The sequence below is a fragment of the Varroa jacobsoni genome, unplaced genomic scaffold (assembly GCF_002532875.2).
Source record: "Varroa jacobsoni isolate VJ856 unplaced genomic scaffold, vjacob_1.0 scaffold_399, whole genome shotgun sequence".
In the NCBI taxonomy this organism is placed as follows: Eukaryota; Metazoa; Arthropoda; class Arachnida; order Mesostigmata; family Varroidae; genus Varroa; species Varroa jacobsoni.
Genome location: NW_019213301.1, coordinates 98203 through 115280, shown reverse-complemented (window position 1 = coordinate 115280; position 17078 = coordinate 98203). Strand labels below are relative to the sequence as shown.

The window sequence follows — 17078 nt, the reverse complement described above, 5'->3', positions numbered from 1 at the left end:
TTGTGATAAAGGTAGCCGGACAGTGCATGCGACGTGCTCGAGGTGTACGTTTTATTAAAAATGAACGGAAAATGCGTGTATGGAAAAGTATTATTGTCATGCGCGACCCCATTGCTGCAACACATGTTAAGGTAATGCCCAGAACGATTTAGTTTATGCCCGCAACTTTCTTAGTTAAAGATCAAAACCAGATGAATGACAGAAGTTTAGCAACGAGATGACAGATATTCCGATTCTGTTATTGGTCCGTCGAACCATTGCGTTGATTACTCCTTATATATAAATCTTAGTTAAGTACGTTATCCAACGGGCCGATAAAAATTTTCAAAACTTCGATCGTTCATAGTAAGTAGGCGGGGCAAGAAGGATTCCCATCACTACTATAAAGCACTGGCACACGTAGAAACGATTATTTCTAACTTAATTTTTTTTTTCTATTTGTCATTGTAAATCGAGCCGGCCAAACACTCAACTGAGTTACGCCCTAAATCATAAACGTAACGCAGAAAGCTGTCTGAGTAATTTCGAATCCCACATACAAGTATGAGGATTAATTGGTCACACGGGTCGCTCAGACTTCTCATTTTCCTCCATTTGACCCTCAGATCGCCATTTATCCGCTGGCAGAAAATAGATATACGTTGGTTTACTTATCACCGTATGACGTAGCCATAAAGGAAAGATGTAAAATATAACTGAGTTTATAACTGATGTTAACAAGAACACAAAGATCTATTCAGGTCCCCAAAAAAAGATCACGTGTTTTTTTGTTGCAACATCCATGTCCTATATTCAATTTTATGTTACGATTGCCTGTATTTGCTAGCTATTAATGCTCGTAATACTTTCCAGTTGGATTTAATACAGGTCGGGGCGCCTTTAAGGCAAACTGTATACGTAATAGTATACAATTTTTCTTTTTTTGAACTATAACCAAACCAGACTATCAACACATAGCCAGAAAATGTCGATAAAAACGGTTAGACGTTAAAACGTTAGATAAAAACTGTTCTAAAATAGTACCTAATATGGGATTTCCGAGTCGATCAGCAACACTAACGATCAGAACTCCATTAACGGCTCGCTTCTTTGAGTGAATAGGCAAAAAGGACGTTACCTTCATCAACCTTAGGTCTCTATGCCTAGGCAATAACGCACCGAATTTACGTCACTTGACGTAGACTCTTATCTCCCTTTACACGTTCCGATTCCAACCAGTTTATTCTTGCAAAAAAATGTAATTTGAAAATTGGATTTGTTTAATATTCTCGGAGCAAGCCGTCACAACGCCTTTCGGCCCTGAGGTCCAAGTTTAATATATACCTATACATAAAGTGATTAACCAGGACTGCAGTACCTACATCGAGCAACAAAGGACACAACTGCTTTCAAAAGTACTTTGCTGTTACGTATAGACAGGCCATGCTCGAATAGTGGTGCGTGATATTTTTTTTTACTAGGTACTCGAAGAATGTAGCATATTAAGTAAGACACGCTATACAGATGACTACTTCGCTTTGACTTTACGGCAGTTAAGTTTCCATAGTTCTTTGACAGTAGTGTGCGGTCTTGTCAATCTTTTGCCATCAGCAGATTATCTCGTAGTGCCTTGTTTTGCCCTATGTTTGTTCCGTTAGCTATAGTTGTCGCCGCTAGCGGATCAAATATTACTAACTACTTACCTGTCTGTTCGGCTTTAGATGACAAATGGACTATTACTTAATCCAAGAGCGTAACTTGGAATTCCTGTAATGTGCAGGACTCTCCTAGGCTCCGGGAAAGCTGTGTTGGCTACATAAGAAAAACAACAGTGACTATTTTGGCGGAAATGCGATCAACTATCTCTTTTTTTTTTTTCAATTTGTTATTTAACCATAACAGCTCGAATTGGCTAGTAAGTGGTATCCTGTAATTAGAGTAGAACGTCATTAGTGCTATCATCAACGATGCTTCAATTATAGCAAGAAGACGAAGAGAAAATGGCTCCTGATACCTAGTTTCGTGATCTGGAAACGATGTTTTGCTCGATGATGTTGGCAATGTTGTTGAGCTATCTAGCGCTCACTGATTGAAACTGTCCATGGAAACTATTCATTAGGCTGACTCAAATATCATCGATTATCACAATCAAAGATTAGCAATGAAAATATTCAAACAAACAAACCCATCGGAGGGACGTTCAGTTTAAGAAGTAACCCACTTCGTCTGCTATAGCAAAGCTGGGATGGCGCTGTTCGACAAATTAAGATACGAGCTACATTTATGTAGTAATTGATGAATGATAATCTGATAACCTTACTGTGTTCTCCGCCAATTTCGCAAATAAAAACTGATTCATTTATGGAAAACTAAATTCCATATCTAAAAATACCGCACACCAATCGACCTACATAATGCATGCGATACGAACCCACCACCCCCCGTTAGGAAGCGTGAACAACCTAGCCCGGATAAGTTGAGTCTCAAGTGCTATTAGGTCCTAACAGTGCATATGTTAGGCCAATTGAAGATACTTCGCTGTCATTAAAACAATCGGCCATTGACCCTCGGATGTTGGCGGTGACGATGATGCTATACATGGTCTTAATATTATGTCTAGAAAGATGGCACAGATCCACAATAGCGAATAAGTGACCCGTAAAAGGAAGTTGAACTGCCCATATGTTGCGCGTTTGTTCTAAACAGCTCAGAAATACTCCTATAGGAGGCTAAGAAGAATAAAAGTACAAACAAGTTCGTTTGATTTCATAGTTCATAGTAAATACCCGTTATAACAATCTCCATTTATACAGCTGTGCAAAAACCCTAATAAAATTTATACTCCCTACACGGAAAGTGGGCAGTTACAATAAACTGGATACAGGTGTTGATATAACGGCTTGGGTATCTTGAAGCTTACCCACCCGTATCGTTGAATACTTTATTTCATTATCGATTTCCTACCTGTGGACCCACCATCCTCACGACATAAAAACTGCTAAAATATGAACCTAAAAGTTGTTTCAAATTACCCGGTCACTTTCGCCCTACCGAACATACCGCACACGACATTCTCTTGGAGAAGCAAACAGTCCGGTTTATTTGATCTCTGTTTTAGATTTCAGAGTTCTACTTTACCCATATAATTGCCTGGGTTACGCTTCTCTGTGTAGCTAAAGGACCAGTTCACTAGTATGTCATTGTTAATTCCTGTTAGAGATTACCAAAGACGCTGTTTTGTATTGCCGCCATTAGCTAAAACACGTCTATGTGAATGAACAGGTATGTGCAGACGAGTTCGAGAGATAGCACCGGAACGCTATCCATAGTGAACATCACAACAAAAGAAGAACAGACGAAGAGAGGGGGGTAAAGACAACGGTCTTTGTTTCGGGGTCCACAATTACAGTTGCCGTCACTGCTATTATTGCTGACCTTAACATAGTAGGACGCCAAACGCTAACACAGAGGATCACAGGTTACTATAGCGGTAGAGTTCAGCATTACAGACCACTTGGTAGCAGCTGCAGGAAAAATGCGATAAAATGATATACCTTATTTTTGAAGTATCAGTAGCGGCAACAACCACCGACAACAAGTGGCGTCGGAGCCCAGTGCCGACATTTAACAATAACAAAAAAGGGCCAGATGATTCGGATGTAAGTTAGCTATTGGAAATTCTGTTCTATACAGATCTATGCCCATCCAGTGCTCGGTAACAGCAATCGCGAATCGTTTAGTTTAGCGATAAAAGATAATATAGCAGATAATGTTCAGCGAAAACTGTTTGCCGCATGAAGACATCGTGTCTATTATCCAGCTGTATAAACGGCACCTTAAATTTAGGACACAGTAGATGTAGTAGGCACATTAATCAACTGGCCGGCAATTGCTAGTGCGCGTAGTGAGTCAGCGGCTTGTTCGACGGACACCGACCGTATCGTTTGAAATACGCCAACTAGCGCTAGCTGCCCGGAGTTAAAGACATCTGGGGTGCGGGATTCATCTGTTCGCAGTTTTTTTCATTGAATCCAGCTCGTATGTAAGTCATACCTTGCTGTGCAGTTCACTGTTAATAATTGTTACTATCAAAAAGACCTTTGCAGGTAAGTCTATGCTGAACTAATTAAAAAAAAATGTACACAGTTTTTATATGAGTTTTCTTTTTCTTCCTTTTCAAATCAGTGGTGTCTACATAAGGATGACTGAAGGTATTAAGGGTGATGCCGTTTGCTAATCGCGGCAAATCTCGTAGTTCACAGCTAATGATCTCGTTTTTTTTTTTTGCTGGCCTAAAGGCGCGAGCTATCTTGCGGCTTCACCGCAAATAAGATTGGACTATTGTGTGTATTATTACTATTATTATAAATAGCAAGCCAAATGTCTGTCATTGTAGTCGTTTTGGAAATGCTTGTGGGCTGTGTCGGGAGTCGTTTTTTTCGAGTGGAATCGACCGACCAGCCAGTAAATTGTATTCTGTATCGTCAGACCGCTTGTTCAATGACACCAGGAAAGACCTTATCAGATATGTAGCTCACCGTGCTTTAACAAGGCGTGCAACGGCCGATCTTCGCAGTATGCTCCAGCAGAGCATGCGCTTATTTACTACGTATTATAATGTATTATTACTTCATACATTATTAGCGGTGAAGACAATTATCATCTTTATTTTTGTCGGGCCCGTCATGTCTATGACTAGCTTTCGCCTACTCGACCATAAAGAATTGGCAAGTGTGCACAATCCTAATTAATGTCACTTAAGCTACCTTCGACAATTTACTTCATGCAGCTAAATGTTTTCGCTACTGCTATGAGACTGTTGGCTCAGTCTCTATTTTTCGGGTTTTACGTTCAGGATCGCCGTTAGGCATACCCACATCATACAGAGGGCTGACTGGGTGGCTGGCTCTCAGCCATCGCGGAACCTAGGTTCGAACCTCGACTGCAACGTATCCCTAAGGTAAATTCCTTACCCATTAAGCTATCCCGGGAACCTAGTCGACAATCTGTGGACCTACTCGAAACGTGTCAGTTCAGGCACCTGCATAGCCTGAACGCGTTTGACAGATAGTGCAGCCTTGAACTTTGTTCACCGAATACACTTACAGTCTCGGCGACGAGACCGCAATTGGCAGTCATTGATGCCTGAAATCCGTGGCTGTCTAAATCCATAGAGTTTAGCGATAGTAACATGGTGTTTCAAAGTAATTTGACCCTGCAAAGGCCATCTACCAAAAAAACTTGAATACTTCGCTCACAAATAAACATTGCTTTCACCTATAGTACTATACGCTCATCGAGACAAAAATAAACCAGAAAAATGTAACTAGGTTTGAAACAAAGTCCTCACGTCTCGTTGGAAACAGCAGCAGTCGTATCCAGGAGGAGCATAAATGTTCTCATTTGATTGTGTTGTGCTGTCACTTTTGAGAGGGTGCTAAAACACTACTAGTAAACCAAACAGGTCTGTGATGCCGTCACAAGACTCTCTGAGCTTCCGGCTTAGATTCTGTTCAGTATATGACTCATAGACAGCAGTTTGCTGTCGTCGCCAATCCTAGAAGAAAAAAGGGTGACAATGACAAAATATGGAGAGTGTTCAGGGGTACACAAAACACACGGAATGACGCCTATATTGAGTATAGCGACGGGTAAGAGGACGTCTTTTATCTCTTTGCTTGTCATCGTCTCGTAACATCATCATCATCACAAGAATATGGACACCAGAAGAGCTGCTGTCACCGTTTGAACTCAGCGACGTTCAACGCTGAACGGCAGGAGCAAGCCTGAGCGATACGTGTGACCTCCTGCGCATCGCCTGTTAAACTTCTCATCTCACTGGCTTTACGTCCACGTCGTTGCTTCTGTTGAAGAAGTCACGGATATCGCAATCTCGTTATTAAACCGTCTTAAAACTAATATTGATAAAATCATCGACGACGGCCATCGCGTATAGATAGTACTGTTCATCGATCATGCCGGTAGTCAAGCAGCTAAAACTGTTTCTATCATTCCATCCGCCTACGAGACATCAGCGTTCTCTCTATATAACCAACAGTATATATACATTGTTGAGAATACACGAAATGACTCGAGTCGTGTTACCAATGCCTGGGGTCGATGGTGAACTCACTGACTAATGAAGATATTTTTTATTATTCAGTTGATGAAAGTGGCCTGGAGTGAACCCCCATTAGCTAAAAGCGCCCCTGCATTCTGGAAGGCCAAAAATGTACAACGCGAATGCGTTTTGTATTATTTCAACATTAGGATCCGGTTAGCGGTATAGAAAGCTAGATACAGAATTCGAATGCTCGATATTTATGCTCAGCGTATGTGCCAAGTGTTATCTGCAGAAGCGGCAGGGCATAACGAATTTTTATTTAGACAGAGACTCCATTCCAGCAACTATTTTATAGCTCCTATATTTTTAGGCTTCATTTTTGATTTTCTGTACATTGCAGTCGAAGTGCTCCTCGAAGTTATGTTGCTTCCGCTTGATGAAGTCGAACAAAACACCTGGCTAATGTACTGCACCGCAACCATACAACGGCGATGGCTGAAGCTTGAAAATTTGTCCTGGTGAGGCACGTAGTTAAATTAAATCTCAGTGCTTCCAGTCTCTATAGTAGTAATCGAGAAAACAGCAAATTTCACTGGTTATTCTACCGCAGCCGTACTAAAACGCTGCATAAACCCCTACCGAGTACGTCTAGTTTTCATTGACTTCTATTTTCCCTATCCGACTTACATTGCTTGCACATCTTTGTCCACGATGGGGGACGGGACGTACAGAGTCAAGCTCATACATCGCTAAAGACAAGGTTAACATTCATTAGTTCTCCTAGCTACGAATGAGTGGCAATTATAGCGCCGTTAGTAGTAGTAGTACCAATTGTTTGTTATCCTCTTGTAATATTTTTTCAAATGATCTCTTTCTGGATGTTTGATTGACTTTGGTTCTCTCCACCGCCGTTGTGATCGTCATTTTTGACAGTCAGAGTTATTTTTGCGTCGCATATGATCCGCATCCACTACAACTGCGAGTACGTTCATAATTCTCGGCCACGTCTATCTAGCTGTCCCCGATTCTGCGCGTCGCCCTTGTCTCTCATCCTATCTGCCTGCCTTAAGCAGGTAAATCCTCCCAACGGACGACGCGTGTTTCCGTTCTAACAGGGCTAACTGGCTTACTGCTTGGCTGAATATGCGACTCTTTGACAATCTCTTGGACAACAGCGGCCGCAGGCGACGCTCAACGTGAAACGCTGAGCAGTACTGCCTCGTAGTTGTTTTCTTTTCCTATTTTCGGCGTTAACGCAGATATCGTCTTCGGGGTCGGGCCTACAGACTTTGAAGATTCCGCTGGTTGGCCAGTATCCATTGGTTGGCCCGCTAGCACCGCGACGCTCACCCGAATGGGGCACTCGTTGTGGCCGATTGCTTTTGCACGTCGAAACAAACAAGACCAGGACGAAGAGAACGTAAGCGACGGCTATATTGGCCCTACAAAATAGCAACAGGCTCGTAACAACTGTCATGCGTTACTTGCGGACGGTAGCAACATCAATAAACGTTGTAACAATAACGATAATAACACCGCACTGATCGTGACAATATGACACCCTGAATGAGTAAGTTGTAGGAGTTGTAGCAGTGGAAACAGTGTAGCTTTATGGCCTCGAAAGCACACTCATAGAAAGAAATACTGAGAGTTCTAAGATCAACCGTACCAATAATGGCAATAGTAATATACAGCGTTTGGTTAGGGGTGGTGGCCTAAGTAAAAAAAAAAACAGGTTTATAGAGAAAGTCTGTCGGGTCTGGAGTTGATTTGTTTTGTTTTGGCACGCCGATTTAATAGCAACAGCAGCAGGAACATTTATGCGATTGTTGGGACCGGTGACTGACATCGTTCAGAGAAGAAGAAATTCGTCCTTCTTTCCGTCATCCAGGCTCTATGACCTTAGGTCTTATTGGAAATTTAAAGAAAATTTTTGTTTGCGAAGAACCAATTCAGAAACGCTCATTCTAAGCAACCGTGTACTATCGGATATATCTTTCTTGTTCATTTTGAAAAAAGCTTCATCAGTACAGACCAGCCTCTGTTGAGGCCCGATTGTACATCCTGGAGTTGAATGTTTTGCTATCCTTTATATGAATATTTTCTAATCTTAGATCTCCCAATACGGTACAACCGGGCCTTAAGACATCTTGAGAAGTCGCAGCGTTACTGGAGAAGCACAACAATTTCCGCCATTGATCGCTTAATTAAAACGGGCGGCTTCGAATGGCAACGCAACATACTCGTGAGATATTTGTCATTGTTTTCAGCTTGTTAAGACCGAAAATCGGAATCGCTCGGACTTGACGGATCTCCGTTCATAATCATGATTATTGATTATTTTTAATACTTTAATGAAACCGATGAGCCCTTAACGTTGCAGGTACGCAGCAGACGCTGATAATAGGTGCTATGCACGCCAAGTAATAATAACAATACACACAAGGAATTTTGACAAAATAGACTCATTAAGCCTATCTAAGAATAACAGCACAGAGAATAAAGTCATCGCACAAAAAAGAACGTAAAACTCATACTGTAACACAGCATTGAAGGGTTCACCTATATAATGTTATAACGAACATTCGGCTACTATATAATGTATTTTATTGTACTCTCGTTATGTCCGTATAATTACGAGGTGTCAAAAACCTACCTATTAGTAATAGTAGCTCTTAGCAATATGACAGCTTGCGCATCTTCAAATGACGCGCGTATAAAATGCTTAGTCGAACACAGGCAAACTGCTTTTCCCTCGTAGGCGCATGTCGACGCCTACATACAAGATACTGTTGTCAACTAGGGAAAATACCCAATCTGACCCGAAGAACAAACGGAACTTGGGTTGTCCAACCGAGCCCGTCATCGCTGCTTTTCCACTCGATAACGGTCCCGGATAGTCACAATATCTACGGGTAGAGCAGTGAGCCTTAAGGTCGGATGGACCAGCTGACGCAGAAAGGCGAGCTGAACCTGTTTGCAAACAGGCAATAGTTCGCTAACAACAGGTCGGTTAACATGCGCACCGGGAAAAAAGTGGCCATAATTATTTTGTACTATTCAGAGACGATTGAGTTAAAAGTTCGTTCTGCCGCGCCTTCTGTTTCTCATCCATTTGTTGTGGGCTCGCCCTGGCCTCCTTTTCGTCCGCGCTGTCCAGGCCTCGTTGTCGTCTTTGTCCTTTCCACTCAAACTCGAGGAAATCATTACCTGCAGTAGGGGCAGCAGTAGCAGATGTGGGGGAAATTTTCATTAGCGGACAATCGATTATAGATGTGAGCACGGGGACTACCGCGGCTAACAAGGATAGCGTAACGTACTCCCAGCAGCGCATATTAGAGAGCCATTCTTTATCTCCATATAGATCACCATCTCGAAGATATACGTGAAGTAGTACGTGTATGATAATAGCAGTAGCAGCACCAGTAAATAAAAAAAACCGTTGTCTCTTAGGGCCGCCTGTTTGGCCTTAGTACGCTTTTCCTGAACTGCACTAAGGAAAGTGCATCTTATTTTAGAGAAAAAAAAGACGCAGTAAATGAGAAATTGAGGCATTTTTTAACTAAAATTTTATATATTGCATCGTAATGGTACTTGAAAAATTCGTAGTGTTTAAAAAATAAGCAAGACATGTATTTATGCTTTAATAAAATGCATTGATAACGAATGAATCAAATATCCTTGGTACCTGGCAGGCTACGTAAAGAATATTTTTTTCTGATTTGAATTTTTCTCAGACTACTCCTCCACTATAAACATTTTATCCTTCTGTCCTACAAAGTATGTTTGCTTCCTTGTGCTAACTGATGTTGATTTACTATCCTATAAGCAAGCATACATGCGCCGCTGGCGTGCGCCGTATTTTTTAGACGAACGCCAGCTAGCAAAAAGTTACAGGCCGCATTAGGTAACCACTGATTTAATAATTGGGTCATTTTTGCTAGTTCCAGGAAAGGTGCACGCCTACATGCTACATTTCTACGTACCCCCAGCTAGTTACAAAATTCGGGGTTCACTGTCGGTAGTCTATCGGCGACTAACGATTCCTAGTTTCCGTGATGATTAGTTAATAAATTACTGTCAGAAAGACTTCAGTTCGAGCTATGTATTACGTTATTCCTTGAGTTTTGCCATCTACATTTTGATCATTGTGCTTTCGAATGATACATAGGGGGCCAGATGCAATAATTTTTTCTCGTAAAACATTTTCCCCATTATAAAAGTCGCACGCACTCACCTCAGGTCGCGAATAAATTACCATCTTATTGGTTTGCAGCGTTACGACGTTCATTTACTAGTCTTCACTAGGCTTAACTACCCAGAAGATCGCCAACAAGTTGGATAGTCTAGGCATCTCGCTAACGTTATACTACCGTCAAATTGCCAGAAAGCGATTTCACAACTAGCCTTAGGCAAATGGGCAAAAGCTAAAAGATTAATCATGTCTCGTGAATTTCAGGCGGGCCGCATACCGTGTGTGTCTATAGTCACTCAAATAGGACTCCTATAATCTTAACCACTTACGATTTACCCTTCAGGTCGTACCCGATCAGGTCGTTCCCAGAGTACACTGGGCGGGGTTACCATCAATAATTATAGCCTACGGCCGACCTATGAAATAAACATACATTTGAGCGTTTCACATTGACCTATGGCGGCGATATAGGTAAGCAAATGTCAAACAACACGATATGTTTATCGGTAAGACGAAGTGAGAAATCCCATCATTCTACGCCGCGGTAGTAGCAGAACTCGCCGACAGGCCTTGTTTTTTCCAGCAGAGACGGCGTCAAGATAGCAAACCATCGGCGGTCGTCGCAGCTCATTGATTCAATCATGTTGTTTCTTTTTATCTTCGTGCAGATAGGAGCGCCGCAACGGTCATTACATGCAGTACATATTCATTTACGTTACGGCCGGTAACATTGGCGCCGCTTATCTTCCCAAATGTATTAGCTTGCTTCGAATTTCTCGCGTGTCTCGTACCGTAAGGCGTAATGCCACGCTTGGCGTAGAAATGCGTTGCCCCCCCTTCTCTCCCTCTCTCTCTCTCTTGGTCATAACGCCATATGTAACAGTAGTTGCGATGCGGTAGCGGACAGTACGCTTATGATTTCGTTCTTGTCGTTGTCAATTATGACAGAGAAGCAAGAGATGCCAAAATAGCCAGATTTCTTCCGTGTGGTATTGCTAATCTAACAACCGAGGCCATTTCAGTTAAGCCGATCACCGCGGCGGTTGGGGTGGTGCCAATGGCAACACAAGCAAACTTCGAATCGGGCTGGGACTGAATCTGGACTTTCACATTGCCGCTGCTAGTGCCATTGTCAGCAGCTGTTTCACTTCAGCCAGTTAACCCGAAACAGATACAAATGGTACTCGCAGTGCGTCTGCTTTGAAGAATCGCATGAACAATTGCTAGCTGACGATCTTCAACAGCAAGGTAATGAGATGTATGGAGTACGCTCGACAAGGCGACCAGTAAATAGTAACAGATGGTTGAACGCGTAAACGTGGCCAGTGCGTTTTCAACGTACGTAGTACGTAAGGCACAACCGTTTGTTTGCCAGTGTGCGTAGATACTTTTCTGAACAGAAATCATGTAATTCAATGATATCTCAAATGTCAGTAACTAATTTAAAAGTTTCTCTAAATTAATTAAAGTAACAACTTATGCTACATAATTGCGTCAAGTATCGTATGAATTATAGTCCTAATGCACCCAACTGCAAATGTCTATGGCATAATACACGATCACACACGAGTTACATACCCAGTAAAGGCTTCTCGTCGTAACAAGTTATATCTGACTATGATTTTCGTTATAAGGCGTTCGGGTATTCGCTGCACCCGTGTCTATACCATCACGCATCAAGGTCAGGCAGTTAATCGTAGGACCTGTCACTCCAGCATCTTTTTTCGAGACACACGGTAGTAGCACCTACCGAACATTTACACCTACCCCCAGCAGCTCGAATGGAGCATAAGTGTGCCATTTAACCTTTTCGTTCTCGTTATACTCGATCTGAATAATGACCTAGTACCAAGCAGGATCACAATTCGTACACCTTTGCAGTCTCCCCCACCCCACCCCCCAAGAAAATACCCAACGCAAGCTCTTTCCTGATCTGATGCGCTTACATTTAATATCGCCACCTGGATCTCTGTGAGGCGCATAATGTCACTAGATAAGGTCGCTAAAATATGACTCATTTAATCTAACGGTAGAATATATCTTGTTAAATCAAATAGAGGTTTAGATACGATAAGAAAAAAGCTGTTAAGCGGTGTAAAAGTGAATCATGCAAACAAAAGCAATAAATTAATAAATGAGTTGATACAGATATTATATAGAAAGAAATGCTCTTTGGATGTCGCCACCTTCTACAAGCCTCATAGCAAAAGGTTCGTCTACACCGGCCCCTAGCTCTCCTTTCTCCTTCTGACTCGGTTTGGTAAGTTCTTGTCTTCGGGAAACCTAAAGGGTTGCAGTAGCTCTCAGCTGATCGCACACAGTGGCAGCAATGTTTCTTTTTCTATTTTCCTCACTGCTCTATAATGACTATCGTTGCCTTTTTTGAGAAGCTATTATGATATGGCACGCAACTGTGTAAGGCCGGGCGGACGGCACTGACGGGCCACCAGGGTCCGCGACCTCCAGCAGCTTGACAATAACGAATCAATACGCAGACTCGTATGAAGTGAAAATTATTACTCGTAGAAAATAAGCACAGCCAATAATATAATAAGGAAGCCAGTTGCGGTTAGTTAAGATGATCGCGAGGTTCAAGCGCGTCACTAATGAACGCTATTTGGATAATACGACAGGTACAACTGTGGGGGGTTGTTCTATTCAAATGCTGCAGTTAGAAGAACCCCATATAATATGTCTCTGTCCTGTCAAGTTGTCCCAAATTACCGGTATACTGAGGGAAGCAAAAGAAGTTGTAAAAAGCTTGTAAAGCAATGCTGTGAAGACCAAGAACGAAATCTAGCAACCTATTTCGGGCATAACGGGTACTAGTTGTCAGGATATAGATTACCTGTTGTTGAAGCCGAGATGACTCCAGAGATGGAGAACGAAACTACATAGGCCATAGCAGATATCAATGCAGACTATGCTTCTATTTATGCGTGTACTTTCATAAAGCTATCAAGATTAGGGCTAGTGTTATAGTACCCCTATAATCACAGGTCCATTAATACAGCCGATAGTAACGACAGCACTAAGGATAAATAGTTCACGACGTACGATTGCAAATTTCATGTTGAGATATAAGACTCTGCATTTCAGGTCCTAAGGTGTTCAAGGGGTCTTATGGCAAACGCCTAACTTTGTGCCACATTGTGCCATAAAAAGGAAATGCAATTCGAAAGCGGTACGAAGTATTGAAATTACTGATATAATTGAAGTATGGTATTGTAGGCCGGTTCTACTGTCAATTCAATAGGGTTGACTGCAAAAACAGGCTCAGAACCTGTATGTGTATAAAATAGACCAATTGAAATGGGACAACAATCTCGGTCGAGCAAATATTTAGTCGATGCTAAATAGGTTCGTGAGATAATGTCGGTAACCTTTTTATCACAAAAATACAATTTCCGTTGTAATTTTGAATCTCTTTAATGAAATTTCAAGTTATGTTTTAGATTTTATACAAGAATAAGGTCGTCCAAACTCCTACGAAAAAAAGGTAGATCAATAAATGCTTCAACGTAAATCGTTAGAACTTCTCTAAGGTTCACACTGTGAACATTTTCTTCTGGTCGCCATCATCATCAATCTGTCGAAATATGCCTAAAGTTGGCCTTTTTCTTTTGGGAACTTAGCATCTAAATATACCCGTAGCTTCAGAGCTGTGACTCATCGACAACTTTCTATGCCATGTCCTTCAAAAAGAGCTCGTATGAAAATCAGCGAATCCATAAACTCACGTGTAAATGTCTCCTCTCCTCGAGTACGGGGCTCCTCCTCCTCCTTGTCGCGTCCGAGCAATGGATGACAGGTCGCCATGGCGTGTTGCCACACGAAAGCAACCGCTACGATGGCGAACAGCAGCTGTGGTGACGACGACGTATCCATCGAGTTCTCGCGGCAGAACACCTTCACGTTCATACACGTCGCGAACGGCACTCACACGACGACATTAGCACGATATCATTGGCTAGCTCTTGAGTTACGTTTAAATAGGCCATTTTGACGAATCTAGTTCCCAAACGGCTTGGTCACAAATTTTCTGTGATTGATTCGCTTGTTGATCGAGGTATGTGAGCTTCGTCATATACAACGGCTGTTCCCAAATGGAGCGTTGAAATTCGGGACCGGGCAAAGACATGCATCTGTGCCGACATCAAGCTTGACCAGGACGTAATGTTGCCAAAAATAATAACGAACGATTATCCTACTTCAGTAATGTCGCCGTTGCGTCTTTTTAGTTCAATGAATTAGATTAGCCCAGCTCCAAATATTTTTCATCACTTGACGGCTGCCGACGTTTAACCTGGCATACTCGCCAAGCAATTATATTGGCTTTGTTGTCTAGTAAGTTAAATTGTGCAACTATAATCATCGCCGTTGATTAGAGTCAAAGTTCCGATTCTGCCAGCCGTCTGCACTAAACTTGATTGCGATAGGCGGGGACCACCGGAATCTAAACGTGACGCTGTCGCACTGTTGACAATAGTTTCCCAGCAAAGTAACGGTCGTCAAAAGAAAAAGCAGAAATGCTCAAAACGTGACGATAGTCCATAATTTACCTGCTAAGCACTAATTCGGCAAATGCTTCAAGGAAAAGACGGAAAGGGAGACAGCAGGTCTTCAAATCAGCCCGGTTAAAGGGGTTGTTAGCGTCCTCTATCGCTAAATGGAAATCGGATAGGCACCAAAGTACTGCTACCAGAAAACCACCGTTTCGATGTGGCAAGGCACGAACAGGCCGAATCAGGCGACACTCGTGATGCGTTCGTCGTCCGTGGCACAACGTCGCAAGGCCTTACTGCATCTGCTCGGTCTGTTTGGTGTTTCAAAGAAAGGGGAAACTTGCGGCGCCGCTGTCACACCACCATCCGTGACCAACACACGGTCTGGCACTGGCGTCGGCGTCGAACAATTACTTCCACCCTCACCCATTCGGAGAGGGATGAACTCGAGTCTGATGATTATCTCAGCGTTTGTCGAACAACAGTAGGATAATATGGTAAAGACGCAGTTACGTGATTGTGGGACAACGGCTGAGACGACAAGCGACGATCGACGGAACAAACTTATTAATTCCTCGCTGACGCGTATTCGCTTGTGGGTGGACGAGTCTGGATGTATGGTGCTACGGTCATCCGTTTTTTTGCGTTTGTCTGTTTGCCGTGGTGTGAACAGCTGTTCGATGCTGCTGACGTAACAGATTTGACGTCTGAAATGAGAACCGTGCTCGATCAGTTCACGATGATCCAGCATAGAGCAGGATTCTTAAGCACACCTATATGTATACATGTATTCTTTTACTGAGAAATATGTGCTTTATTTTCCCGATCGGCGGAATTTGACCGGACGTAGCTGGGCAGCAACATATACAAGTTATAATTCATCACACAACAAAGTTGTTCATACAAAAAGGGTAGCGAGTGTCAGAAGTCATACGTGACTTCTATCTAGAAAGTTACACACATAAGCTGAACTAAAAATAGTAATGTTAAGTCGCTATGGCCAGTTGCACAAGCTAAGGTCTAGTAGTTTGTGTATGACCTTGATTTTTAAAATGATTCAGAAAACAAAATGGCGACACTTCGCGACCATAAAGTTTTACGAATAAACTCACTGGCAAAATTTAAATTTGTTTCTGTATTCAGAGAAAATTCATAGAAATATTCTTTTTGCGCCTTGAAGGTACTGTCGAACTTGCCCTTCCCAGCACTTCGAACCTTCCCAGCAAACTGCGTTTGTACATTTGTATTTTTGACCTAATCAACCATGCTAAATCTTAAGAGCTACTAATTATACAATTTTATAGAGACTTACCCTAAAATTAAATAATACTACTTACCACTAATGACTAACTACAAGAACTTAGTTTTCTTCAAATGCAGGATACGTAGGAGGAGGAGGAGGAGGAGGAGGAGGAGGAGGAGGGACTGAAGCCGCACGTAGTAACAATAGCAGTCAACTTTCCCGAGTAAAAGGCTCTATCCGTTTCGGATCGTATCGGTGAAGGTTTGCAGTAACTACTTGCATCGGCTAAAAATGGCCTATCCGCATCATTGTCTGCCTGTAAGAGCGGCGAAACAACGCTGGGCAGCAAAGAATCCAGATTTTTCCCCTAACACCTTACCGCATCTGAATATTTTTCAGTTACTAGCACCTTGCCGACCTCTTCAGCAGGCAGGTATTATCAGTCAAATGGATTTAATCGACTCGTTTACATGACACATGTTGGTACATTACCAACTGGTACCAAACCCTTCAATACAATAACATGAATAAACATTTCGTAGACATTTGTACCGACATCTCGTATCGTACCTAAACCGTTAACAGAGCTTTGCCTACATTCTCAGGGCCATTGAGGGCTTCCGTTGGTCTTCGCGCTTTTGAATAACGTTCGATTATCAAAAGTCCTTACAGGTGTTGTTGTTGTTGTTGTCATTTTCGCTATAGTATAGCAAAATTGCTTCACAGCAAAATGAAGCTTAAGACCTGGAAGATCGAAAAGGCATACTTCGATGCGCGTTTCCTACATAGAAAAAAAAAAAAAAACAAGTTATGAAACTAGATATATTGCAATGGTTCGCACGAAACAGTAATTGGGCTAGACATGTTAACGACGGTACGGAGCAAGTGCATCATCAGCCCTCGACGGGAGATTTAGCCGTCCAACAATTGTACAAAAATGAAGGGAAGTGAAACAAACAGCATCCGGATGGAAAAGAGTAATGCGAAGCAAAGTTACCAGCTATTGACTGAAGGTGGCGGTGCTTAGAACCTAAGCCCGCATAATATTGCCTAGTCGAGCAGATGTAATGGAAACCAAATAGACTGATTATG

At 42.3% G+C, this 17078-nt stretch overlaps 1 protein-coding gene across 1 annotated transcript in view; it reads right to left on the bottom strand.

The window, feature by feature from the left end:
• Positions 1–15157, bottom strand: part of LOC111260098 (uncharacterized) — a 157598-nt gene extending 142441 nt beyond the window's left edge. The window contains exon 1 of the mRNA XM_022832589.2: positions 13979–15157. Within this exon, the coding sequence (XP_022688324.1) occupies positions 13979–14159 (181 nt within the window). The 5' untranslated portion in view covers positions 14160–15157. The remainder of the gene's footprint in view (positions 1–13978) is intronic.
• Positions 15158–17078: the final 1921 nt, after the last annotated feature.